Raw genomic sequence first — 27,706 nt, 5'->3', positions numbered from 1 at the left:
AAAATCATCTCCTTATTTCAGAATGCTTCCAGGGCCGGTTCTGCTTCTGTATATGATATCTCTCATCCTGCTCTCTTACCTCCAACTTTAATTGCATCTGGTCCCTTTGCACTAATGACTTTCGCAATTTTGCTGTAGTTTCATTATCCATATGTACATAAACTACAAAGAATCTGCACTCTTTCTAAAATGTATCACCATATGTCGGATTTCTTCATCATCATTATCATTTCCGAACTATTTGGGGTTGGGCTGGGTTTAACAAACTGCATTTTAAATGATTTGCGTGTTTGGGTTTGTTTGGCTTCCAGAGTGAGAAGAGATAGAAACTGAATCAAGATCTCGCAATGATTGCGTTGCTATTTTAGAGAGCGAGAGATTGCTGCACCAGCAGTCCCCATCACTCCCCCACTCCCACCTTCTACTCTCCAACACAAGCACCAACCTTACTTCTAACCTGCTTACACAACCTACTGGTCTCTGCTGTCAGACCCCACTCTATCTCTAGAACCAGAAACTCCTTATCCTTCTCACTCTATGCCTCTCTAAGCAACAGAACTGTTGGACTGAAACTCTAGGCGCAACTATAAGCTTTGACACCCAGTCATTATGTGATTTCACAACCTTCGCTTACAAAGCAAAGAATAGATTTGGCCTCCTCCAAGTCATAACTAGGGTTCTCAACATGCTAGCGCTCACAATCGAGAAAACCACTTTCGAATTCTGTGGTAATTTCTTTGTTAAGAAGTTCGCTATAACTAATTTACATGGTGAAAACGTTAGGAACCTGAAACGAATTACAAAGGCTCTTTTGGATGCCATGAATGAGAAGGGGCCATCCAGTCATCGCGTGATTTCACTACCTTCACTGACAAAGCAAAGAATAAATTTGGCCTCCTCCAAGTCATAACTAGGGTTCTCAAAGTCCTAGCTCGCACAATCAAGAATACGACTTTCGAATTAATTTTTTTTGTTAAGAAGTTCTCTATAAGAAATTTACATGGCAAAAACATCAAGGAAGAGGAAAGCCTAAAAAGAATTACAAAGGCTCCTTTGGATGTTATGAATGAGAAGGGGCCACGCAGTCATCGCGTGATTTCACCACCTTCACTGACAAAGCAAAGAATAGATTTGGCCTCCTCCAAGTCATAACTAGGGTTCTCAAAATCCTAGTGCTTACAATTGAGAAAACAACTTTCAAATTTGGAGGTAATTTTTTTTTAAGAAGTTCTTTGTAACAAATTTACATGGCCAAAACATCAAGGAAGAGAAGAGCCTTAAAAGAATCACTAAGGCTCTTTTGGATGCCATGAATGAGAAGGGGCCAATCATAAAGGTCCCATCAGGGGAATTCAGCAAGGAGGGCTCCACCATCAGGGGTAAGAAGGGCTGAGGTCATGTTCAAGTTGATTGATAGATACCTTAGAAACAATCCAGTTTATCTTCAAAAGACCATTTTGGATTATGTTGAATTCACGGTGGTGATATTGCCCCATTGCGTCGTAGTACGACAAATGCTGTATTTTGCTATTATGAGTTGTCCAACAGAATTCTGTTTGCTACTGAAGTACTACTTAAAGATTATATTGAATTCACGATGGTGATATCTTGGTTCTGTTGCTGCAATGTTGCATGGTGAGAGAAAGGAGAGAAAAAATGTGGAGCAAGAGAGAGCTGGGGAGGGAGGAAGACAGAGAGAGCTGGGGTGGGTGGTTTTCTGTTAGTTTGTTCAATGGAGCTCTAAGCCACTAATGAGTGGTTTGTTTTTTGGTTACACACATACACACACACACACGCACGCACGCACGCACAGAGAGAGAGAGAGAGAGAGAGAGAGAGAGAGAGAGAGAGAGAGAGAGAGAGAGAGAGAGAGAGAGAGAGAGAGAGAGAGAGAGAGAGAGATTTGGGTTTGACTTGTAAAGCCTATGAGAGCATGTAAATATCATAAATCATAATATTTTGTGCACTTCAGTGGGTGTGTAATATGGTTAAGTGACATGGGGTTGGCCGGTCTATGCCCCAGGTCATGTCCAAAATTCTTTTCCTTGGGCATGGGCACTACTTTTGAGGGTTTATAAGACGACCATCTCTTGTTGAGGTCGGAGAGATGTCTAGGGACATTGTTTGTAGGCTAAGCGAGCTTTGTTGTCTCGTGTGCAGATGTAGGCTTGTGAGAGCAAGGGCTAAATCCTCAACTAAACTTTCGCACAACATGTACATATGATAACTGCATTAGATTTAAAGGGATAGTTATAATGCAGATAGATGGAACCCCCCTTGCACTATGATTTGTGCATCTAACTTGCTCTTAGGGGGGAACTTGTAATCCAGATACTTGGACTATTGTTCCACTATTTATTGTCTAACTTGACGGGTCAATCATGAGCCCCTGCACATGATTGTGGTTATGGGTCCTATTGGGTTGGTTTGAGAAGACAGTTATGGATCATGGATCTTGACATGGTGGAGTGTCCTGATAGTCATTTATTTTTTATCTATTGGTACCAATCCACTCCTAGAGTTATTTCTATGTGTGTTTTAAATTTTTTAAGAACCTCATAAATAATTTTTTTAGTTTTAATTATGATTATGTGAATCTTTTGGAAAATTTATTTTCTGCTGTAAAAACCTAGAAAGGGCAAAATTGTTATTTTACAATTTAGTAGGGGCCTGATTGTTATGTGAGATCCACATGGGGAGGCCAAGGGGCTAGCACACACATGTTGTAGGCCACGTCAGGTGGGAAGTGGGGCCCACAAGCGCCACATGTCCCACACACAAACTGGGGTGCCCCAAATTAAATTGAAATTGTTATTTAATTATTTGAGGAGTCCTACTAGTAGTATTAGGAGTCCTATTTTGATTATAATCCCTACTTGGACTAGGACTCCTAGTTTGATCATAACTCATATTAAAATATTATTTGTGTAAAGAGTCGACTTGGACCAAGACTCCTACTTTGATCGGAATTTAAATTAAAATAGAAGTCTATCATATCTAGAAGTCGATATGAGTCAAAAGATTCAGGGGATAAGATTCCTAAAATTATTCCTAAGTTATGATGACTGATTTTAGGGATGGATGGCTAAGATTATCAGTCTCTCACCTCACAAATTACCTAAATGTTTTATAGATAATGTTGAATCTTGTTCTGATTGGAACACTATAAGGCTCTTGAGGCCTATCTAGGAGTGCAACACCCCCTCCCACCCCCCAAAAATTTTTTTTGACACACTTCGGCTCGCTTTCTCCTCCTCCTCTCTCTCTTTCTCTCTCTCCTCACCTTGCCATTTCTTTCTGTCTATAGCTTCCTCTCTCTTCCCTAGGTGGCATGCCACCCCCATAAGGACATTAGAATGACACATACCACTCAAAAGAAAAGAGGGATAGAAGGGGCATTCCCAAATCTAGGCTAGACTAGGGGGTACGGCTAAGTAGCATGCCCTAGGGATTGAAAAGGGTCTAAGAAACCTAAATCATGACCTATGTTCTCAGCCCCATAGATTTCAGATGAGGGTTTTCCGAAGGTGCTTGCCAGTTTGGATTGGTGGACTCAACAAGATCTAAGGATCAAATGCACCATGGGTAGGTGATCGGGTGTGGGTAGTGCCAAGTCCTAAGGGCCTTACTAGGCAATATTTCTGCAAGTCTTAATAGTTTTATTATTTAGCTGTACCTTATTACTATTTGTTTCCTAAGTTGTAAGTTCGAGTTCATCTTCAAATAAACTTTTTTTGACAGTAAGATATAAAGATACTAAATTATAGTATATTTGTTTCTACATTGTATTATGGCAACTGCGAGCAGAAATTACAACTATTAAAAAAAAAAAAAAAAGATTTTTTTTGAATTTATACTATGGAATTCTACACAACTAACCCTACAAGAGAGAGAGAGTGAGAGAGCAGTGTTTCAGAAAACGCTAGGCGACGCTTAGGCGGCCGGGGGTTCGAGTCCACCCAACGCTTTGCGCGAGCGCCCAGAACCTGGGCGGCCCAATAGAAAGAAAATTGTCTCTATAGTCTAACAATATAAGTATAACTGTGTAACACATAAGAGTTAGGGACTTAGGGCATATCAAATGTATAGTACACAAGTTCACATAGCACACACTCCTCCTTACTCTATATCCAATTATCCATAGTCTGACAGTCCACACTCCACACATAGTTAAAAATTAAAATTTATCAACCAAATTTGCCAAACCGGTGAACCACAAATCCACAATACACAACCAAGAGGAGAAAAACAAAATAAAAGAAATATAGTATATAGATTATAGACTTGAGTATTTGAAGACTAAAAGATGTTTCTAATGACTCAAAGGACTCAAAATCTTCTAAAAAACCTTCTAATAGATTTATAAAACATTCAAAACCAAATCTAATATAAATGGGTGATGCTTAGATCAATTTCTCGTAACTTTGAGAAACCCTTTGATCCTATGAAAATCACCAAAAACTAGGTTTTTTGGGTTTTTCTCTCTCTAAAATAGGCTCTATTGGGGTTTAGGTTTCAAATGAACCGAAAACCCATGATTTTGCCCTTTTATATTAAAAAAAAACCAAAAAATGCCCTTAATGAGGGGCATTTCTGCCCCTGGGAGGGGCGCAGGCTCTGGGCGGCTGCCTAGGGTTGGGCACTGGGCGCTTGCCTAGGCAGGCACCAAGGGACAGCCCACCTAGGCCTGGGCGATGCACTCAGGCCTTCTTGACCGCCTAGGCGTTGGGCGGTCCGCTTTTTAAAATAATGTGCATGAGAGAGAGAGAGAGAGAGGGAGGATGGGTGAGCGGGGGGTGGGGTGGTTGGGGGAGGGCTTGGGTGTGTTGTCTGGCTGGCGAGTGAGTTTGGAGACGAAATGAAAAAGATGGCAGGATTTTTTTTTTCTTTTGTTTTTTGGTTTGTTGGTTGACTCTCGATTTGTGTAAACCCTAGCTAAGGTGGTTGGATGATTTTCGGATGTTTTGAGCTCAAAGTTTGGAAGATGGAAATTCAGGAAAGCTCAATGAGCGAAATACATAGACAAGTAAATGAACTGTGTTTGATTTGTACTCTTTAATTGATACCACATGTATTTAGCTATGTTAGATTCCAGTTAAGAACATGAGAGGAAGAACATTTAAGAGTGAAGGGATTTAATAAATAGCTGAATTTTCTGTTCAATCTGCAGAAGATTTTATATAAGCTGCAATTATTAACTATTTTTGGAATTTCTGTTGGTACCTAATTTACAAGCATCAAGCGCTGACTCGAGAATCTGATCAAGTGACAATGTTTGATTGATTTCTGAATGCTTTTATCTTGTACTAACTGAGTTTACCGGATTTCTCTTTCTCTGAAACAACTTGTTTATCTTCCACGAAATGAGGCCTGATGGGCATCACATACAGCAGTTTTGGTCAATTATTTGAAAATTGGAGACTCATTTCCGATATTGGAAGGTTTTTTGGCCTTCTAATTGATTCCATTTGTTAAGAGTTGATTGAATTGTATCTCGATGGGGAAATTGCAGATTTTGATCTCAAGTCTTCAGTCGCCCGCAAGCCTGTAATCGCCATGGCCTGAGGTGCTCCTTTGTCTAAAAACCCATTCTCTTTCTCTCCTGCACCATCAATGAAGCACCATTGCATCATTGCAGGCTTGACCTCAAGCCCTTCTGAAGTCCAACCAAGTGGCTCATCTCTTCAGTTGCAATCACGATAATCAGCATGGCTTCTCTCTTAGAAACCCACTTTCTCTCTCAATACTCCTAGCCCCAATGTAAGGCTCACACCTCAAGTTCTTGAACTCTTCGCCATGAAATTGCAGCTCGCCTCCTCAACATTCTCATGTGATCAAGGCATAAAAGGTTGCCGTCGACCCTAATGATCAGCTCATATGGTATCAGGGTTGCGATGATTATTTGAGAACTCTCCCCCCATTTACTTCCAAATCATTCTAAACCTTGCCCTAGTTCTATCTCTGATTTCTACAGGGCATTAATATCTCTCTAATTGTTTCTTTCTCAAACTCTCCAGTCTCATCATTTTGAAGATGAGAGTGAGGGTACAAAGGGTGGTGTTTAGTGGTTGGGACCATAGTCCTCAGTGACCGCAATGAGCGAGTTTTGGAGATGAAAAAAGGATGGGAGGATCACCTTGTTTTGTTTATGGTTTGGCCTTGTACTTGTGAGTGTATTTCCATTCAGCAATCCACACATGCCACAATTTTAAGTTTTTAGTTTCAATTTTCCAAGCAAACTAATCATCAAAATGCCCCCAAACCATGTTTTGGGTGGCATCTTGATATGCCTTAAATTTTTAGTTTATAACTTTACAAACAGACTAATTGTCATCCTGATGCCCCCACACTTCTTAAGTCTAGGTTTTGTTGCTAGCACCTGAATGTAACGTTGATTACCAAGTTTAATGCTGTTGATATCTGTAAGTGGCATTTTCTTTTTCAGGATTTTCGTGGCCATTGGGTTACATTATACTTTACCCTTCGCCATATCAAAATTTATATGCTGCCGTATGCAGGAGGATAAGGATTTAGTTCTGGCTTTTGAAAGCTATGAGGAGGATATTTAGCTAGGTATTTCATACGGATATGGTTGTTTTAATGTCTGTCAACGAAAGGGAACAAAAAGCATCTCTTCATCATCATTATCATCATCATCTGAGCCTTATCACAACTAATTGGGGTCAGCTCTTCATTATCATTAAACAAAAAAGAAAAAAAAACGAAAAAGAAAAGAAGAACCAGCAGTTCATCATGTCAAGCATGTCCTAGTAGTGGTGGAGGTGTCACAAGTCTAAGGATGTCAGCTAGCCTTCAAATAGGAGTTGGCGTATTCTTAGCCAATCTTCAGCCTCAGACCGGACATACAAGAGTATGTAAGACCTGTACATGCATATGCATTCTCAGCTGCGCATGAAGAAGGCTATCTAGTGTAAAGGAAGCTTCAAAAATACATTTCATCGAAACCATTGGAAGAAGATGGAATGTTAATATTGGAGGAAAGTGGGTGAGAACCAATGGATGCTGTAGATTGCTCCAAGATGCTTTAGCTTCCTTGGGTAGTCAAACCATGGCTTTAGTACCAGATCATATGTATCTCTCATTCCACTTAGACATAAATAGGTTTTTCTTGGTTCTGCTGAATTTAATTGGTGCCGGATTACTAAGTGTTGGTTAAGCTTTCTGGATACGGAACTCATGGCTAAGAGGCATTTGGGTTTCATCATCATGGCTAAAATATTAGATAGATGAACTTGTTGTTGGGAGATATTAATAAGGCTATGTGTACATCTAGTTTATATAGTTGGGGAAGAATGAGATGTATAAGTAAACCAGACAATTTTTGGCCTTTTGAGAGCAGATGAGGTGGATTGGTTTCTGTGTATGTGGAAACTGTTGCAAAATACATAGGCATTCAACACCCATTCGTAGGCTTTGGAAATGATGGAGCTGTCTTCCAGTAATAGATGCTGACCTAATCGAATGGTGGTTGGGCACTGGAATGAGGAATACAAGGTTCTATTGAAAGGGGGGAAGATGTGTACTCCTGAAGATAGTGATGCTGTTAGATTGGGATCCCTCTGTGTTTGTTATTATTTGGGTCGGAAAGTTGGGATGTCTTGGTAGACAGTGCTTACGAAAGGGAAACTGTGGTTTCTTTGTGTACTAAAGCGCAGTCCTCTTTCTTTTCAATTGAAATTATCACTTATTGTAAGAGAATGCATACCTGATACATTTAGTATTCCAAATATCAGGTCCAACGCATGGTTGATCGTATCGATTAATTGCTCCATACATTATAAGAAGGTTCTCTTTGTCTGTTTAGTTAATCAGCGGTAGGAAGTCAAGAAGCTGGAATTCCATTATTTTGGATCTCATGTTTTCAGGTATAGGTATTTGACACAATGACCTCTGTGCAATTGTGTTGCATTTTCCAACGTGTTAAGGTTTCTTCTTGTACTATATGATATCTATACCTTTATTTTTGCTTTCTTCTTATTATATGTGATCTGTTCCCATTGGTGCTTTGGATTCCTTTTATGCTGTGGGATCTGGTTTGGGAGTGCCAAGGAGAGCTTGGCAGTTATAGAACTTGATTTGCTTAGAAATCTCCATCATTGGGTGTGACAGCACCATCAAAATTGCCTTTATTGTCTTGCTCTTGGGTTGAATAGAACTATTGCTCTTGCAATTTTGATTTAGAGGGAAGCTTATGTAGTTAAGCACATGAGAGTGGGAGGAAGAAATAATTAATTGAGGATCATGTTCCCAAGATTGTTAATTTTGTCTTCTGATATGGTTCCCTATGATTTTTGTCATTTTCTCTAAATGTTGCTAATTTATTATACTAATATTAGTCATGCTTTTATACCTTTAGCCGTAGGTCCTCTGTATTTGTCACTCGATGTTTTTATGATCTGAAACATCTTCACAGCTCCAGAAAAATTCTTATGGACCTTCTCTAGTCATGTCACTAGAACAACTTGTTCTGCTTAATTTTTTTACGCATTTGCTATTTATTATTTTTTAATTTATCTTCATATTTTTAGTTTTATATATGTAAGTATTGCATTCTGAGATTCTGATATCCTTATTCATCGTGCAATAAAGAAATCAGGCGTATTCTTTTCTTGAAAGTACCAGAACCACGCAAGGCTTTGTTGGTGTCTGAAATTGACAGAGTAGCACAGGTAATTTATTTACTTATATCAACCATACATTTCCTATGTTGTGCTGAGATGATATGTGATAATCTCTTTGAACTTTTAGCCTATGGCATTAATTTCCAAAAAAAAACGGGCAAAAAAAACAAAGTTTAACTTGCAGAAGACTCCTTTGCGTTTTTTATGTTGTGGTGAGATGATACCTTATCACGTTTGTGACAATCACTTTGAAATTTTAGCCTATGATCTTAATTTGAAAAAACATAGTTTAACTTACAGAAGACACCTTTGCCTTTTCTATGTTCATGCAAATTTGAGAATTGCGTTGGATAGAGTAAAATAATTTTTTTCCATTCCAAAACATGGAATCATTCGAAACACTACTAGAATGGACTAAATCAGCTTTCCTGTTATTTTATTTATTTATTAATATCGACTACATTAGCTTTCCTTAGACCGGTAGACTTTGGGAAACAAATTACTCTATGGGTGTCTGTTTCAGTTAGTTTGTGACCCTACTTTCGAACTAGTATATGGTATGGGTGATCACTGTGCATGATAGTTGACTGTTACATTGAAACTATATTTATTTGTCTGTGATGGTCAACATTATTCACTATAAAGGGAGGTGTACATTATTTTTTACTTTAGGGTCCACCAGACTGAGATGTATACAAACCATGGAGCAACGAACATGCTATTTTGAATGATGCCAACATACCTGCTCAGGGTAATGAACTATGGTGGTGTTAAATGCTAATCATATGGTCCATGGGAGCCTCTTAGGTAGACCATGTGCATCACCATCAGATTAAATGGACATTATGATTTCTAATTCCTTCTACTGGACAATGGTTTGCCTAGTCTATTTTGAAGAAAATAAATGCTGTACAAAGTCAATGACAAATTCTGAGCTTCTTTAAATATTTTTTTTCTGAGAAAACGTGTACTGTTGACTATGTCTATGAGTATGTAAAATTTGGAAGAAAAAGCTAGCCTTGCCTACACAAAATTGAAACCGAGTAAAGATTTATGGATGGGAGGTTGGAGAGTGGATCATGGAGAGGGAAGTGTGAGCCATCCCTTCTTTTGCTGGCCGGTTAGCCACCGAGTCGGCCTCTCACCACTTATTCTAAATGAGACCGTGAGGCCTTCTCACAGCTGAGACTTTGCGAACTGGCAGAAATCTGTAATCAGCTTCCATACTCGACCTAGCATGGTTCTTCATTCTCTAGTACTTTGTGAAACTAGATTCTGTTCCAGAAAGACACAATAATGAATGTGGAGTGACGAAGTTCTAGATCCTAAGCTTAACTAAGCTTAATCATCATCCGAATTGGCAACAATAGTGAGAGGATTGAAAGAAGTATAGCCTGGAGTATATTGTAAGCGGTCACCAATGGTTGACTTAATATGTGGAAGTATCCATTCAGAGCTTCTATGAAGTGCATGCATAAATTGGGGGACCTAGTTCATAGCAAAAGCAATTTCTGGTCATGTGAATATCAGGTACTAGAGTGTTATTGAATTTCAACAATACTACAATATTGTTGCAGATCAAGAACATGTTCACCTCCTGCTCTGAGACTATGATGAATAGGTGCAGGGGTCATGATGGGCTTACAATCTGTCATGCCAGTCTAAGGCATACATGTGTTGAGAGGGAGGAAGTGTATTACTAGTTGTGTCCACTTCAATACCGAGGCAATATTCTAGGGACCCCAAATCTTTCATAAATTTCGCATTGAAGAGCTTCCCTATGGTTTGAATGTGGACATGTGAACTTCTGGTAATAGCAATATCATTAACATGAAATAGTAAGATTGTAATTCCAAATGGACCTGTGCAGATGAACATTGAGTAGTCTCCGGATTGCGCAGAAAACCGTGAGAGGTTATTTCCTCGCAGATACTCTCAAACCATGCCTGCAACGCTTGCTTAAGTCCATGAATCACCTTGGTGAGTTGGCATACATTGAGATTTATGTCACGTATTTGTAGTTAAGTGGATGATCCATATAACCCTCTTCCTTTAGATCTCCATGAAGAAATGCATTTTTAACATTGAATTGTTGAAGATCCAACCATGAGTGAGGACTAAGGTGAGGACAATTCAAATGGTACCCTTTCTAACTGTGGGGCTAAATGTTTCATTTTAATCCAAGCCTCCTCCTAGAATATATTCCTTTGCTACTAAGCATGCTTTGAAGGGTTAAATGCTGCCATCTGCCTTATTTTATAAACCCTTTTCCTGTGTTACATTCTTATCTAATGGTCTTTCTGCAATCTCCCAAGTGTGGCATTCGTGTAGTGCTTCGATCTATTCATTCATCATTTCAACCCATTGATATTTTTCTTTTCTTGGAAATGTTGGGAATTTATTTTATTACTGCCAAAAAATTACGCCATATGATTTGGGCCCACTCAATCTGGGCGGCTATGAGATCATGTACAAGAAAGATGTTGCTCAGGGTGAGCACACTATAAAACATGCATGAAACCAAAAGAAAACCAAAAGGGCCAAACTGGGGCATCGGGGTTTTAAAAAATGCCGAATTAGTTCCACTAGTGACTTTTGTAGCTACTCCTTTTGCTAGTGCACCCGCACTAGAGTTGGCTTCTCACCATGTATGCTGAAAGGAGGTATGTGTATGCCCGCATAGGAAAGAAATATGCTTAAAGATGTGCTCAAGGCACCATGGGCAGGTGGATGACGTTTTTTGAATCTCCCTCTATGACCATGGAGTCCCCCGGTTTGGGTGGAGAAGGGGATGCTGTTGCATTTACTTGTACGGGTGTCTTTGATTGCCATCGGATGAAAAGGAAAAAATGTTTCGTGGTTTTTTTTGCTCCCGGGAGAAGGGTTGTTGGGGGGTAGGGGGGGGGGTGAGGGTTGGTGAGGGCGGGCTTGTGGTATACGCATATGATTGGAGGTTATAGGAAAGCTGGGCAGAGAGGGGGGTTGAGGTTGGCAGGCTGGTTCTGGAGGTTCTTTTGTAGGTTTGAACAGGGTGAGGGGAGAGAAGGTAAAAAGTGGTTGACATGGCAGCGTCTTGTTCAGCAGTGATGGGGATGGGCGACCTGTCCAAAGGATTGGGGCACAGCTGTGGGGATGAGAGAGGTTTGATTGGTGGGGCAGCTGGCATGAGGGGCAGGGATGAGCTGTCTCCAGGATGGCTGTTAGATTAGGGGATCTCCTGGTGGAAGGTGAATGTGCTGTGAATTGGGATGCTGGCATAGAATCCCTGGGAAAATTGAAAATTGAATTTGAATTCGGGGCAGATTTTGATTTTGAAATGAGGTCAGTCTTTATGTCAGATGTGGAATTCAGTTGGCTGTTGATGACCAGGTGTTTTGTGTGGTTGGCTCGAGCTCTCAAAAGCTTGGTCTAGGCTGATCTCTTCCCTTCCATGATGGGAAGCTTCTTCCCACTCCAGTGGGGCTTTTGTGATGTCTTCTCCTTTTGTGGTGAGGTTCCTTCCTGGGAACAGGAATCCAGCCATCTTCTGATTGGTTATGGTGGTTTCCTCTGCGTTTGGAGAATGGGGATATGCAGGGCATGATACGAGGGCAAGGTGAGGGTAAGGGTTCTCAGCGGCTGATGAAGGAGAGAGGGACTAGTGGAAACCTCAGAGGGTTGAGATGAGGGGGGTTCTATGGGAACAATCTGAGCCTCAAACTCGCTTTAAGAGACTGGAAGTATGATGAATGTTGGCATATTACAGGGGATTGCTATTTCTATCAAGATTTGCATAGAACCTAGGGAGGAGAAATCAAAGGAGGACCAATTATAAATCAATTGAAAACATCACCAATTTCTTTGAATGCCTCGTAATTCCAGGAATGCGAATGATTATCTTTTGTACAGATCCAAAGGGCAGCCAAGGTGGTCTCCATGGTTTCAGGTGCACGGCAGCCCCTCTGAAGGAAAGACCTGTAAATCTGAGGACTCTTTGATCCTGCTCTTGGAATTCAGTGAGAAGATGGCCTTGTTGTCTTTGATGAGTTTGTAGGATATTGGTTCGTTTGCTTTCTATTGCCTTGATACCCGCACTACTATCCTTTTGACATCATGTCTGGGCGGGTTAAAAGTGCCTATCTCCTCAATGGGGTTAATCTTCATGCAACTATGTTGTCCCCTACCACAATGACATTCTGACCATTGAGAAGAAGATTTTGTTTGAGGGCTTGGGTAGGTTGGTTTCGATGCTATTGCGGAGGGTTGAGGCTGAAGGTACTGGAGGGTAGAGCATAGGGTGCGATTGGATGACTAGGTTTAGATGTTCTTTGGGGTTGTCTCATCTGTACTGATGGCAGCCTGGATGTATGGGCTGAAAGGTTTTCGAAATAAGAACTGTATGGTGAATTGCAAATTTAGTTGGGGATGATTGGGGGAGAGAAAAGAGGTGGTGTGTGGGGGTGTGTTATGCGTACAGGGAAAGAGGATGGGCATGATGGGATGCCCATGTGGTGGACTTTGGACAGGGATTGGGAGAGGGTGCTCGTCTGATGAGCATGGATGGAAATTTTTCTTTATGTTTCTTTGTATCCTATACTCGACCACAATATTCTGAAACGGTAATGTACTATTATTTTTTCTTACTCTTGAGTGTATTGCCACTGGTAGTTTCAGAATGGTACTTTTTGTGACTCTTGTGCAGTATCATAACCTTATTACTCAGATAAGCCCATCGTGGGAAAAATTGGCTTATGAGGTCGATTTGCCTTATTTGCTTATGAATATTGCTTAAATTTGAACTCATTAATCCATGTTGAAAGTATTGAACTGTTGATACTACTCAAGTTTTTCATTGGATTTTATTATACTGTTTCAGGATTATAGGGTGCATAAAGATGCAATCCACACAAAGCTAGTGAATATAATGAAGGATCGGTTGCCGGTACATTTGCCTGAAATGGCTAAGAGTTGGAATCAGGAAAGTGATGCTCAACCAAGTCTTCATGCCCGACAGCTGACTAAGGTGAAAGTATTAATGGACAAAGTTTATTTTCTCATTTACATCTTATCGACTTCCATATATTCTAATGCTCTAATAATAGTCCGATAATTTCTATTTCATTAATGGTTTACATCAGGAATTTTTAATCATTGGCAGTATGCGTATTTCTTTTGATGCAATTACTCTGTAAGAATGGTGTGGTCTTCCATAGGCAATGAAAAGATTAGTATGTAAGGTTGTCTTTCCATATTTGAGAAGAAAAAGATTAAATGGCAGTTTTATCAGGAAAGTTAGTGGGCAATAGAGTCCCTAGACGAGCCTTCACTTGAAAGCATTACCAGATAGTGTAGAGGAGTCTCACAGTGGGATGTGGAGAGACTGGAGCATGAGATGTGGGACTATGGATTTTTCTTCAAGCTTTAAAATGTTTCATCAACCATCAGTGTTTTTATTCAGAACGAGTAGTTGCATAAGTACAGTTAGGTGAGGAGTACCCAGTCATGTAAGGGGTCTATGATGGTGACGGCGAGTCCAGTGGGCGCTCTTTGTGGGTGTATGGATGTATCAATGGCCAGAACATACATGGAGGTTGGCTTCTCTGGTTGGGGAGTTAAAACCTTCACATAATGGAAGTTAGAGGTGGCTTTCTGAAAGTGGTGGAGGCGTTGCAGTCCTATTTAATGGGAAGTATTTAGCCCCTTATTGAACTTCTGTGCTGGATATCGCTATGGCTAACCATGGAAAATATGTGTTGGTGGGGAAGTTGAGATGAGTCCACATTAACTGGAGGGTGGTTCTAGAAGTACAATTGAAAGCCACTCACCCCAAATGGAGGCTGCTATGGGTTCCTTGAGTGGAGGCGTGAGAGGTGGTAGCAGCAACACAGCCTTGGAACTAACATTAGTGACAATGGATAGAGGCAAGTGGGGAGGGCCTAGTTCAATAGTTGGTAGATGAAGGAGATCTTGGCTGATGTCAGCTCAAGGCGGCTTCCTTGTGGGTTCGATCTTGCGAGCATTACCGTAGATATGCCATCCAGATTGATGACTGCACGGTTAGTGAAGAAATGTAAGTACAAATCAGCAAGAAAGCAATTGTTACTTCTGTCTAGTCATAAATCAACATATTCACATATATAGATGAGCCTAGTCTTCCAGCAATATATGGATTGGCATCTTACAAGTGATTGAGCTTCCATGTACACCAAGGCATGAAGAGAAACATGAATAATCATTAGGGATTATGTGAATGGGAACAGTTGAACAACTTGAAACTTTGGCTTATTGAAATGATGAAGTTTTTCTAAGGTCCATGGAGTTGTCTCATGGTCTGTAGAAAGATAAATTGGAAGTGCAAAATCTGTATTATTTTTCCGCTGAAAGAAGAAAAAACAACTGGTTCAAGAGAAATTATTTCTGTACAGATAAAATTCTGAATGCTCTATTTGATCTGTTGTTCCTGGTATACTCTGAAGTGAAACATGCAAAATATTTATCTTAAAAACTTAGAAAATGTGTCTCAGTTGGTTTCTCAACTGAATGGTGAATTGAATTCTCAGCTCTTCTAGGGGTGTCGAAAAAGAAATTTGGTGGTTGTTGGAAAACAAAGGAGTCACCAAAGGCTATTTTAACATACTGAAAGATATGTACGAGGGAGTGTTAATTAGTGTTTGGACAACTAGTGGAGAGACAAATAAGTTCTCAGCGACAATAGGCTTACATCAGGTGTCAGCGTTGAGCCCATATCTCTTTCTTTTGGTTATGGACGTGTTAACGAAGCACGTACCAGATGAGGTAGCGGATGACATAGTTTTGATCAATGAGACTAGAGGTGACGTTAACACAAAGTTAGAACGTTGGAGGGATGCTCTAGAACCTAAAAATTTTAAAATTAATTGGACTAAAACATAATATATAGAATGCAAGTTTAGTAATAATAAAAGTAGAAACGAGGAAGTTGTTAGGATTGATGGTCAAGAAATACCTAAAAGAGATTGTTTCCACTATCTAGGGTTGATAATCCAAAAGAATGGAGGACGGTCAAGAAACAACATAATCATGGGATGAGCGTGGCTGGAATGAGGATGTTGGGATGGATGAGTGACAAGATAAGTTAGTATAGAATTCAGAATGAATACATATGAGGGAACTTGGGTGTGACTTTAATAGGCGATAAGATAAGGAAAGTACACTTGGGTGGGCTGGCCATGCGCAACATAGACCTAATACAACACCGCACTACTAAGTAGGTGTGATTTGGTTCAAGTGGAGAGCTCTAAAAAGGCAAGGGGAAGTCCCAAAAGGATATGGATAGAAGTAGTGAGAAAAAATATGGTGAATTTTGGTCTTATTGAGGGTATGACCGTTGATAGAGAAGTGTGAAGGAACAAGATTCATGTAGCCTACGCCAAATACTTGGACGATGATGAACTCCACTCTCTAGGGGTATTGAATCTAGTGAGATAAATACTTCTAGAACTTTGATGTTGAAGCAAGAGTTTAAAAATAAATTATGTAAAAAAATTCTCAAAAAAAAAAATTATGTAAAAAGGTTGACAATGGTCAATCACATTATCAAGGCTGGGATTCTGAATTTGTTTATGAGAGAAGGCTACAACATCCATACCTGTAGAATACTCCTCAAGGTTGCTTTTTATGTAGTAAGGTAGGATGCTTCGCAGAAGATTGTAGAATCCATTATGATTTTTCCAACGAGCAGCAACGTTATTCATGCTATTGAGGCCATGATGGTTGATGTACGAAAAGGATAGTCCATTGATTCTGGAGCTATTTCCTATGAGTCTTTGGTGTGGAACATGATGAATAATGAAGCTTGTCATGTTTATGATTGATAATTCGTCGACTCCAATTATTGGAATCGGAGTTGTGAGGAAACCATCTTTTGGGTAAGAGATGTTGCATAATAATGTGCTCTACATTTAATGTGAAATGATTTCAGTCCAATTGATGGAGAAAAGTTGGCTGAATTTGCTTTAAAATCTTTGAATTTTTGGGCCTTGGCAAATTATATATGTAGAGAATGTCATGTACGCTGAAGACGTGTGAGCTTTATCTTATGAATGAAAAACAAATCCTCAATAAGCTTGCACTATTTTGTGATAGGAGAGCAGGTTCTGTAGGCGGTTGGCTATGAGCTACCAAAAACAAGGGGAAAGAGTTCCCCTTCCCAAATTGTAGAAACATGGTTAAGAGTGAGAATGTCCTGCTGACTAATGGTGGCATAAGTGTAAGACTAGCCACAGTTTATTCTGAGACCTTGTAGGATATAATTCTTGCTTCCTTGTGACACCCTAGCAATTCCTATTCCCATCCAGCTCTTAACTCTTTAATGTTAAGTAGTTTCGCTGATTAAGGGTGGCACATGTATAAGACTCGCCCACAGTTTATTCTGAGACCTTTTAGGGTATTATTCTTGCTTCCTTGGAACACCTGAGCAATTCCTATTACCATCCAGATCTTAAACCCTGAATGTTCCCTACATTGAGTGATTGTCTCTCATCATTGTAATGGGATCTTCATAATATTTCATAACATTGCATATTTTCCCCGTGCATTAGCCCTTCATTTAATTTTATAGTTTTTAGGTTCTTATAGTATTTGATATATTTAAGTTCGTGGTATCCAATCATTTATGTTTTCCATAATTGCAAATCAAGTGTTCGGAAGCAGATTCTAACTTTTGCTCTTGTTTGGTTTTAGGAAGTTGGGGTTCTTCAACGTGTCTTATCTCGAACTCTTCCAGAGGCAGATGTTCACATAATTTTCAGGTAAGTATTTCTCTCAGTTTTATTCATTCATAGTACATACATGAAATTGATTTGAATTGGGGTTTGATGATCTTCCACTCATGCCTCAATTTTGCTTTCTCTAATAATAGTTTGATTTGTTTTTGTATCAAACAAATTTCCCTTCCTTGTTCTATCTTTAGCCTTGATATGGGCACAGATTTGAATGTCAGCAAGTGTTACATTGAATTTCAGTTTCAGTATTTTCCCTCGTCGATTCTTTTATAATTATTTACAATTTTATGTATATCGATGTATTACTCTGATGATTTCTATAGTTGACACTTTGTATTGATTACTATAAAATTCCAAATATTCACTTTATATGAATATTAAAAATATATTCATCCAAAAGAGCATTCCAAATATTTCTCTTTGGACATTATTCTGATATTTCCCGATAGATGTACTTGCTGGATATCCTTTTGTTGTTGCAAGGATTTCAAGCATGAGGTTTTAGGTGATGACGGAAATGTATTTATAATTTATGTGCACACACCTAATGCTCCAATATAGAAGATCTTTCATTGGTACATTTATCAAAGTGAGGCAAGCATGTGGGTGCACTGTTGTATTTTAGGGGACGACGGAAATGCATTTATAATTTATATGCACACACCTAATGGTCCAACATAGAAGATCTTTCATTGGTACATTTATCAAAGTGGGCATGAGGCAGATAGTAACATCAATTCTATAGGTGGTCTAGGATTGGAAGTTTCGTGTACAAATTTTTTTCTATGTTCTTATTTTATCGTTTTGCCTTCAGTTTCTCAATGGATAATGCCACCCTGTAGACTTTAAACATAGGAGGGAGAAGCCCCATGTCTGGGGGTGTTTTGTGACACATTTAGCAAAATATGGAATGACCAGGTGGTCCCCAGACCAGAAATATGTGTCAAGGGTTTCCAAATGAGCCAGAACCTTGGCAGTACCCTTAATAGGATCAATAGAGCCATGTGTCAAAAATTAGGACAATTGGCATCAAATTCGAGGGAGTGGTTACGTTCACTGCAAGTTATAGTACCATGGATGAGGGTGAATGCAAGCTCACTGCGACCCATAGAAGTCATATGGTGCCTCTAGCAGTCAAATTGACACTTTGGACCAATTGATGTTACATGAGCTCAAATTTGATTTGAATCTTTGGAGGCAATGTCCTAGGTTGATTCTCGAAATGATTATGAAGCTTGAGTGAGTTTTTATGGGTGAAATCAAGTTCACCACAAGTCAAGGGGTCTAGGAAGCCGCACGGCGAAATGGATGCATGAGTTGCTTTATGCTCTGTGTGAAATGGATTAACTCCATTAATCTGATTATTCCTAAACTGGTAGAATTTGAAAATTAGTGAAATTTAGCAAAGAAACAGTTGTTAAAACTGCCACCAACTTTCTCAATCGCTTCAAACCATCCGTGTATAAATTATAAATGGAGTGATATCAGAAGGATCCCTGTGGCAAGTTGGTCCCTACTGGACTTGCTCTCGGGAAACCTGTGATTACACTCATATACAGTCACATTTAAAGGTTTCCTCTTTTGAGGGATAGGCTAAAGATATCTGCTTGTAGCTTGAATTAATGCATATCTGATTTTAACGCAGGCAAGTGGTTCAAGTTTTCCATTCGGAAATCACAGCAACGTTTTCAAAGATGGATGTAAATAGCCCTGAAGCGAAGGCTAGGTATTACTGTCTTGCTCAATTCATTTCATTGCTTCTGTTTCAATTATCTTCTTCCAGTTTTATGTTTGTTTTAGGAAATTTGCTTGCATTTCTGATCAGATGGGTGGATTGTCTGCACTTTGTTTCTTCTTGTCACCAGAATGTATCGTGATATTCACCATATTCTTGGATGTATTCATTCATTACCTACTGATGACTCAAGTAAAGATGGAGTTAACTCTGGGCAACTTGATGAATTTTTGGCACAAAGATTTGGGACAGACGCAGTTCACTGAAGTTGCATGTATATTAGGGAAAACACAAGATATGGAAGGTTAACCATATTCCTGGAAGTCTCCACAGGCTCATATTTGAAGAATGTCACTCCAATTCCTTGCTGCATGTTCATTTGCCTCCTGGTAAGGTCATAAAGTGCTATTTATTACTATTTATAGTAAGTAAAACCGTGGTGGTCAGATGCGGCAGGATTTTGATTATCCAGCTGCATTGAAAAGTGGCCAGGACCAAACTGCATGCGCTGCCTCGGCTGGCTCATAAGATGGCCCCGCCTAGGCGGCCATAGATTGCATATGTTGTGCATCACACCATGTGATACGGCCACATATGCCGACCTTGCTGATGGGCTGAAATAATGCCCACAAGTAAGGGTAAAAGCATCATTTTGTTCTCCATAAGGGGAGGGGCTACAATCAAGGCTTCATGATAAAAACTGGCTCTCAATTTTGAAGTTTCAGCAAGCTTTGTAGATTTTTTTTGGCTTCATATTGTTTTGATATTGTGCTATCTTTGAAGGATTTTGGGTAAGGTTTCATTGATTATCAAAGGTTTCAAGCTGCAAGTGAATTAAACCAAGAAATAAAAATTTCTTTTGATTATTATGGCATGAGCTTTTTTCTTTTTAATGATTTCCAGAAAAACACTATTCTTGGATTGCTTTTAGTTGTATGATTGGATGTCTATTTCACTATAGAAAATTGTGAGCATCATTGTTGATCCTTATATTTTCTTAAGAGTTTTTTGGGTTTAGAAATTGCAAGCCACTGCTAGGGAAACTGTAGTTGCCTGGACTTATAAAAGTTTGACTTGATGAAAGCTTATTTATAAAATGAAAAAGTTTGCACGAAGGATCGTAAACCTAATTAAGGTGCTTAGTTTTTTAGGAAAGCTTGTAGGGTAGTTGAAAGCAGTGTTTTAAAACCCGGTGATTTCTAATCCATATCGTTGATCCATATGGGAATTGGTTGGGATTGAACGAGTTCATTGATGATATGGATCCCTACCAGTTCCACCCTAAAAACACCTTCCCCTTATATAATTTTCTTCTTTTTGAAGTTTTTTTTTTTTTCTCGGTAAATTCTTTTTTAAGTTTATCTAATGTTTCTTTAGGTCCTCTTCAATACCAGCTCCATAAAACCTTATTTTAATTTGAATTTTATTTCATTTATTTTTATATGTTTTTATGGATCAGCTATTTGGATTGATCCAAACTTGATCTGAATCGCTGATCTAGCGATCCAACTCGGATCTGTGGGTGAACGATGCACCCCACCGGTTTGGGTTTTGAAACTTTGGTTGGAAGGAATTGAGCATTGCTTTTTGAGAAAATGAGATACGGTAGCATAGGATTTCTACGTATTGTAGTACCCACCATCTTTAGCAAGTTTAAGAAATAGCTTTAGAGCCCTTTCACATAGGGATAGTGAAGTATTGTCTCCTCTAGATTCATATACATGAACCATATATTTCATGCTATCCTTCGTCTAGGCTTCAGTATGCTGGTTTACTCTTGTTAAATCCACTCTTTTGAGAAAAAGTCCATATGAGAAATTACTTTTACATAAATGCAAATTTCAACCATAGATTTATTTTGTGCCATTCTCATGTTAGAGAATTGCTCCTAGCAAATTATATTGATACTTGGACCAGGATATTTTTCATCGATTTCTGGAAAACACTATTTATTGATCGTATGTGAAGATCGTATTTGATTTAAGAAGGGTGATGACCTTAAACTTTCCCTTAACCCGTCCCATGCCTAGGCAAAGGGGCTGGTTTGTATTAGGTAGGCAGCCAACGTAAAATTTTGCCAAAACTTATCATAAGTCTTGAACTCCCCAATTAATTGGGAAGAGGCCATGATGACGATAATGATGATGTGAAGATCTTATGGTCGTTATATTTGAACTTGTTGGCTATAAAAAAAGAGAGTATATGCTATAAGTGATACAAAATTTTGCCAAGACATACTATTTTCAGTTCTTGTGAAACCAAGAAATGTTGCTGGGACAAAGTCAAGTGGCTTGCTATGAAAAAGATAATCTTATCTGATATGGTTTCTAGTAAATTCCTTTTTAGCATTATTACCATCTTCACTTTGTTTTCATCGGAACTCAGTGATTCATGAACTATGGTTAGTTTTGGTATCTTATGTTTGTTGAACCTCGGTCAGGTTCTCTGCTCCCTTGGTGCAAGGAGAAGTAACTTTTTTGCTGTGGCAGCTTCCATTTTTTATTTTGAAAGTCTTTAATGAGAAATTTGCAACCTGGGTTGGATGTTACATCGGCATATGCTGCGCTACTAATGAAGTGGCTGGTGATTTTGCTGGTTTTTCTTGTAATGCTTGTAGCAATCCTCCCACCCACTATAGGTACTGCATGGCTTCTGCATCTTTCTAATTTTCTATGTCACTGGTGTGGAAGGAATAGAAGAGCATTCAAGAACATTTGTAACTAACTTCTGCATTGTGTACGTACATATCACAATTCATGCCTTTAAGAATTGAAGGTGTTAGCTGATCATTTGTGAACCATGTGTTCCATATGTTGTTTTCGGGTAGTCTAAGTGCCCTTCGTCATTTGCTTCAGCAGATTGTGTAATATTATTTGTCAATAATGTCTGTCAGATTTTCTTGGTGCGACTTACTGAACTCATACATTTATGATCACTTATTACCTGTTGTTTATGTTTCTTGATTCGATCACGTTTTGATGGCTATTTAGCTCATCACCTTTCGATTATTATTGATGTCCATTTCCTTTTGAAGTACACATGCAATGTTCCTTTACTAGGTATACAATTCTATGGAATGCAGCACAATGTGAACCATTGCAGCAAGGGCACGTTTGTTATTTTTCAATTTGATTTAACTCGTTGAGACTTTCAAATGGTATGTCAGAGATGTGAGACTTGGACCATTGGAAAAGTTATTCAATTCCCGGCAAAACGATACAGGGTTTCAATCTATTTGCGAGGAGTTCTACTAAGGAGAAATCTTAGGTTAGTGCTAGGGTGTGTTTTATTGGTGTTGTGGCTTCTATGATGTAGCCTGGAAGCTGAGTCTTCCAAATTTCAATGTTCTTTTAGGCAATTTAGAAAGCTGTGGATTCCAAAACAGTGTAGTGTTCCCCATTTAATAAACAAAGGAGGTGCTACAGTACTGGAAGTCCCGAACCTGTGGAGCCACAACTTGTAGTTCACAAAATAAATAAGTAAATAAACCTTTGAGTTACTAGAGGGAATTTTAGTATCTGCAACCCTGGGGTGGGTGTATGGAAATGCTTCCATAACCGTGTCGAGGACTCTACATGTGATCCAATATAAAAATTCGTTGATCATTAGCATAAGCAAGTCAAATTTCAATCGTCTTCCGGGGAAAATTTGGTGTTGATTTTACATTATTCTCTTTTTTTTTTTTTATGAAGGAAGAGTGTTTTGTGAGTTAGCGGACTCACTAGCCCACTGACTCACGAATATTCTTTAAGATGAACCTCCACAATTAAAGATTCCTATCCAATGGATAGGAAAAAATTTAAAATTTTGTTGTCTTATTTTATATTTTTATATTAATGATCATCATAGTGTAGATCATGTATCTCTAAAAATTTGGATCCAAGATCTATATAAAAAATAGGCGTTAGAGAGAGCCCGCACGAGAATAGTATGAGTTATGGGACTCATAAAAACTGGGTCCTTTTATGAATTATAAACATAGCATGCAGGAGACTTGTATAATTAGCATTGCCTAGTTTTTAAGGATTTTCTTCTTCTTCTTTTACTCTATCTGCATCATATGAAAATCCGGGGGCGAGCCCTCCATATGGTGGCTTCCCATAGAGTCCTATGCTTCTCTGCAGTACCTAATACTAGTAATTCGAAGTGTATTACATGTAAAAATTTAAGAAGAAATAGACGAATATTCAAAGAAAAAAGGCAATAAATGTATTAAGTCCTATTTAAAATATGTATCACTATTTCCTTGTCCTGAAAATTACGTCAAAGCGTCGGACTTTAAAAAATATTGAAAAGAAAAATGGAATGGATATAATTTTTTAAAATATTAGCAAATTTATAATTAAAATATATAAAATTTGACAAACTATTGGAAATTTTGTCTAATATCCCTTATAATAAGTAGGTTTTAAAAAAAAAGTTTATTTAGACTATTAAAGTAAGGTGCACTTCAAAAATTTTCTAGAAGAGAGTGCTCCTACATTGGAAAACTACCCAAGTAATCATCTTTATATTGAGCTGCATAGATATGAAGAAAAAAAGAATTTCAAATCCCAAAGATAGAGAGTTCAAGATTTTTAAGTTATCTAGTCCGCTTATTTTTAAAATTTTGAAGTGTTTATAGATTTGCTTGATATGTTCTAAATTTGGAATTTTAAATTTTATAACATGGGATGAAAGTAGATTTTTGACCGAGCACTAGGTTTTTGACATGGAATTACATCTCCAGACAAAATTTAATCAAAATATAGAGTCGTGCCTTACTTCTACAGTACAAGGGCGCATCTTATGCGAACCTCACCCTTTAAAAACATCTCTATATTATGTATTGCCAACCATCAAGTGTGGGACTTCAAGTTTCGAACTACTAATTCACAAAAAAAAAAAAAAAAAAAAGGAAAAAGGAAAAAGGAAAAAGAAGAATAAGTCACTTGTTGAGAATTAAAAGTCCTGAATTCCTCGCTCATCTTTTTTTTTTTTTTGTGTATGAGAGGTTCAGAACTTCAAGTTTTCAAATACTCGTTCACTCTTAAAAATGACAAGTGAGCCCGTTCAAAAATATGGAGCTGTGAACCGGCTAAATTGTCCGTTTGTAGAGTGAAGACCAGTTCGACTTGAAAGTGCCAAACTAGTTGGTGTATGAGAAAGTCCGTTTGAAGCTTGAAGTTCCGAACCGATCCCGTGATCAAATGAAACACATCTCAGGTATTTTAAAATAAAAAATAAAAAGAAGGGATTTTCAAATACCATTAAAAATAAGTGATATTAGCGATAATTTTCCTAAACTATTTTTGAAGCATGGAACGTGAAACTTGCAATCTTTTATTAATAATTATAGGGTGCAGTTGGCATACAGATGCATCCGTAGCGGTAGAGGTAAGGGTGCACCTTCAAATTTTATTATGGTGTGTAATTTTGATATAAACTGTTCTTAGGATTATCTCAAAATCTATTTTTATATCTAATAATAAAATTTTAAATTTTAAAAATTGTTAAAATCAAGTAGATCTATAAACATATGAAAATCTTGAAAATGGATGGTGTAGATAATATGTTGTAAAATGCACTATTTTTGAGACTGAAAATCTTTCTATTTTTCATGGTCATACATCTTGATGTCGAGATGATCAATCAAACGGTTTTTCAACATTAAAACTACCTTTTTCGATGTATTTTTGAGGTGCATCCGTAGTTCTACATTATAAGGTTGAATCCTTATATAAACTTTTTCTATAATTATATTCACTATTTGAAAATGCTTTCCGTTAGCTTCTGTGAAAGCTTTGCCAAGACTGTTCTCTAACCATACTCCGCTGCTACTTAATTCTAGTAGTTCATTGGGAGATCCAAAGCCATTTAGATTGGAGATTGGTTGGTTGGGTGAAGTAGGAGTGATGGATCTTATTAGAGTGACTTGGAGAAATTCAATCACATTTGGATCTTTAGATTTTCAGTTACACAAAAACTTGTTTTTTGTTAAGCATAAGCTGATAGGTAGAAAAAAGAAAATAAGTATCAATTAAAAGCCAAGATTGATAATTTGTTGGAGGATATAAATGGAATCGACCAAACTATGCAAAGCGAAGGCGTGTATTCTGAGCTACATGCTATTGCTAGAGTAAAAAAAGTTAACTCTCTGAATGAACTTCGTATGATTGAGGAAGTTTATTGGAGTAAAAAATCACGAGTCAAATGGCTCAAGGAGGGTGATTTGAACACAAAGCTTTTTCACTCGATTGCCAGTGCACGGAGAAGGCAGAATGATATCTCTGGCCTTGTCATCTAAGGAGTTGTGCAGGACGATATAGATGGCCGCGATCTGGCGGCTATTGAACACTTTCGTAAGCTTTTATAACTAGCATTACCGGCCTTACCAAAATTATGGTTATGTTATGACAAATTGTAAGAGGGGATGTGTGTTGGGAAATATGGAAAGAACGTAATAGACGTACCTTTGAAGGAATTGCTCTATCCTATGAATGCCTCATTCAGTAAATAGTTCACACTATTTGGAGTGGCTGTCTGTCACGAATGATGGGAGAGGTATTATCTAGACTGATACGCGTATAAACTTAGTCAACCTTGCTTTCTCTAAGATGGTAAGGCCAAGACCTGTTGGTAGATGGGTACCCCCTGTACAAGGATGTTTAAAGTTAAACTTTGATGGTAGCTCTCTTGGTAATTCAGGCGATGTAAGGATTGGAGGTGTAGTGCGAGCTTAGACATGAACAATTATTCTCGCCTTTGCTGGACGTATTGGATTTACAATGGCTAACATGACAGTATTCACAACGCTGCTCAGAGGATTACTGTTTATCTAAGCCATGAGCTTGGGCCACTTCATTATGGTTGAAGGTGATTCCTAAAATATGATAAAATGGTGCAACAAGGAATAGAGAGTTCCTTGGCTGCTGCAATTGATTTGGGGCGAATCCAATGGTATTGCTGATGACTTGGAAGGGATGTTGTCGTTATCTTTCCATCATGTTTTTCAGGGAATCCAATGGTATTGCTGATGGTTTGGCTAAGAGAGGTGTTTTTATGGCGTCTATTGCTATTCTGCATTATGTAATTTATGAGTGATGTAATCGTGGTTTTTGTTGGCAATAAAAGTTGATAACATTTGTTAAAAAAAAACAAAATTCCTACTTCGACATGCTTTTCATTTAAGCTTAAAAAAAATTAATATTACTCATGTAAGCGAAAAAAAAAACAAAAAAACAAAAAAAAGAGGATCTCTATTTAATATTTTTGCTTGAAAAGTAGGACATGTTTTTTATACTTGTAAGAATTCATTATAAGAAATTTGAAAATTGTTCAAAAACTCTTTTTGAATCGTAAAAGTTCTGCTAAAAAACGAATTCCATGTATTATTTGTTAAAAGGTTCTAAGAAAGGTTTTTGTCAAAAAGAAAAAAAAAAAAAAGAAAAAAAAAGAAATAGGTTCTTAGAAAGGTTAATGAGCCATAGATAAATTTTTTAAAACTGCCTACAGATAAATTACCGGAGTCAATTGCCCTTGCTAACCTAAAAAAGATGCACGTCATCTTGATCGGGTTTTTGGGGAAGAGGTTGAATCAATGATATCAGGTTCGTTTAAAACTTTTTAGGTTTGGTAAATAAAAAAAAAAAAAAAAGTAATTTGGTGTTTCTGCCGGAAGATTTCGGATTTTTTTTAAAATAATATAAATAAAATATATATTTATATATGAAAATATATTAAAATAATAAAAAAATAGCAAAAAAAAAAAACAATTCAATTTATTTTATCACGTGAGGATATTACCAACCTTTCACATGCCGAAGAGGTGGCATGGAAATCAATTTATTTTATTTTAAAAAATAAAGTTGCAAAAAAGATGGGGCAAGTTGAATAGGATGAGGAGGGAGGGGTGAAGGCTTGCATTACACTATTTTGATTTGGGGCTCCGTGATTTCTCACTCTTTGCTCGAAGACGAAAATATCGCGCAGAAACGCCTTTGATATTCGCTTCACTTTGGTGGTTAGGGAAAATCCAAATGCTTCGAAATGAATTTAATAATACTGGTTTGAACCTTTTACCTCCCTTATAGATTGGGGGCTCACCAGTGAGGCAAGGCCCACCTAGCAAGAAAAAGAAATGCCAGCTTGCTTTGGTTGTCCGGACTAACTTCAATACCAAATACCTTAGTATTTGACCACTCTTTTTTTTTTTTTTTTGGCTACCAAATAGATGGCCTGAGCCTTGGCCCTAGTACCCATAGGTCTGGCCGACCTGACTGGGCTAAAAAGGCCCTAGCTCAACCCGGCCCTAGCCTGTCCAACCAAGTTGGATGAAAAGAAAAATAGATCAAGGAAAAAGGAAAGAGAAATTTATGTCTGGACCATATTGGGGGTGAGTCAATTATAAACTTAGATCACGTTTGTCTCAAATTACAGGTGGCACCCCCCTCTCATGGGTTCTTTATTTTTTTTTTTTTTCAAGTTACCCCTGTCCGGTAATGCTAACACTGGACATGTGGGATTTGTATCGTACAAAGTAAAACAACTATTCTGTTTGAAATATCGAACATCTATCTACTATCCTCAAAACCTCCAAGCCCTCTTTC

At 38.2% G+C, this 27,706-nt stretch overlaps 1 protein-coding gene and 2 long non-coding RNA genes across 6 annotated transcripts in view; all 3 read left to right on the top strand.

The window, feature by feature from the left end:
* The window catches only part of VPS54, a 67,026-nt gene extending 45,000 nt beyond the window's left edge, over positions 1 to 22,026 (top strand). For 3 of the 4 annotated variants that reach the window (XM_088871097.1, XM_088871098.1, XM_011622203.3), the window contains exons 15-20: positions 8,611 to 8,690; positions 13,498 to 13,644; positions 17,343 to 17,410; positions 19,029 to 19,109; positions 19,249 to 19,507; positions 21,559 to 22,026. In XM_088871097.1, the coding sequence (XP_088727223.1) occupies positions 8,611 to 8,690; positions 13,498 to 13,644; positions 17,343 to 17,410; positions 19,029 to 19,109; positions 19,249 to 19,384 (512 nt within the window). In that variant the 3' untranslated portion in view covers positions 19,385 to 19,507; positions 21,559 to 22,026. Of the gene's footprint in view, positions 1 to 8,610; positions 8,691 to 13,497; positions 13,645 to 17,342; positions 17,411 to 19,028; positions 19,110 to 19,248; positions 19,543 to 21,524 lie in introns of all 4 variants that reach the window. The other variant, XM_088871099.1, reaches the window with a different exon arrangement.
* On the top strand, positions 243 to 4,177 carry LOC148781346 (uncharacterized). The gene is made up of 2 exons (XR_016058776.1): positions 243 to 312; positions 1,880 to 4,177. It is a non-coding gene; the product is annotated as an uncharacterized LOC148781346 (long non-coding RNA).
* On the top strand, positions 5,513 to 6,734 carry LOC148781345 (uncharacterized). The gene is made up of 3 exons (XR_016058775.1): positions 5,513 to 5,566; positions 5,639 to 6,167; positions 6,446 to 6,734. It is a non-coding gene; the product is annotated as an uncharacterized LOC148781345 (long non-coding RNA).
* Positions 22,027 to 27,706: the final 5,680 nt, after the last annotated feature.

The sequence above is a fragment of the Amborella trichopoda genome, chromosome 7 (genome assembly GCF_054954075.1).
Source record: "Amborella trichopoda isolate Santa Cruz 75 chromosome 7, AtrichopodaSantaCruz75HAP2 v2.0, whole genome shotgun sequence".
Lineage (NCBI taxonomy): Eukaryota > Viridiplantae > Streptophyta > Magnoliopsida > Amborellales > Amborellaceae > Amborella > Amborella trichopoda.
The sequence above is the reverse complement of the archived record's forward strand: the minus strand, read 5'-3'. Positions and strand labels throughout refer to the sequence as shown.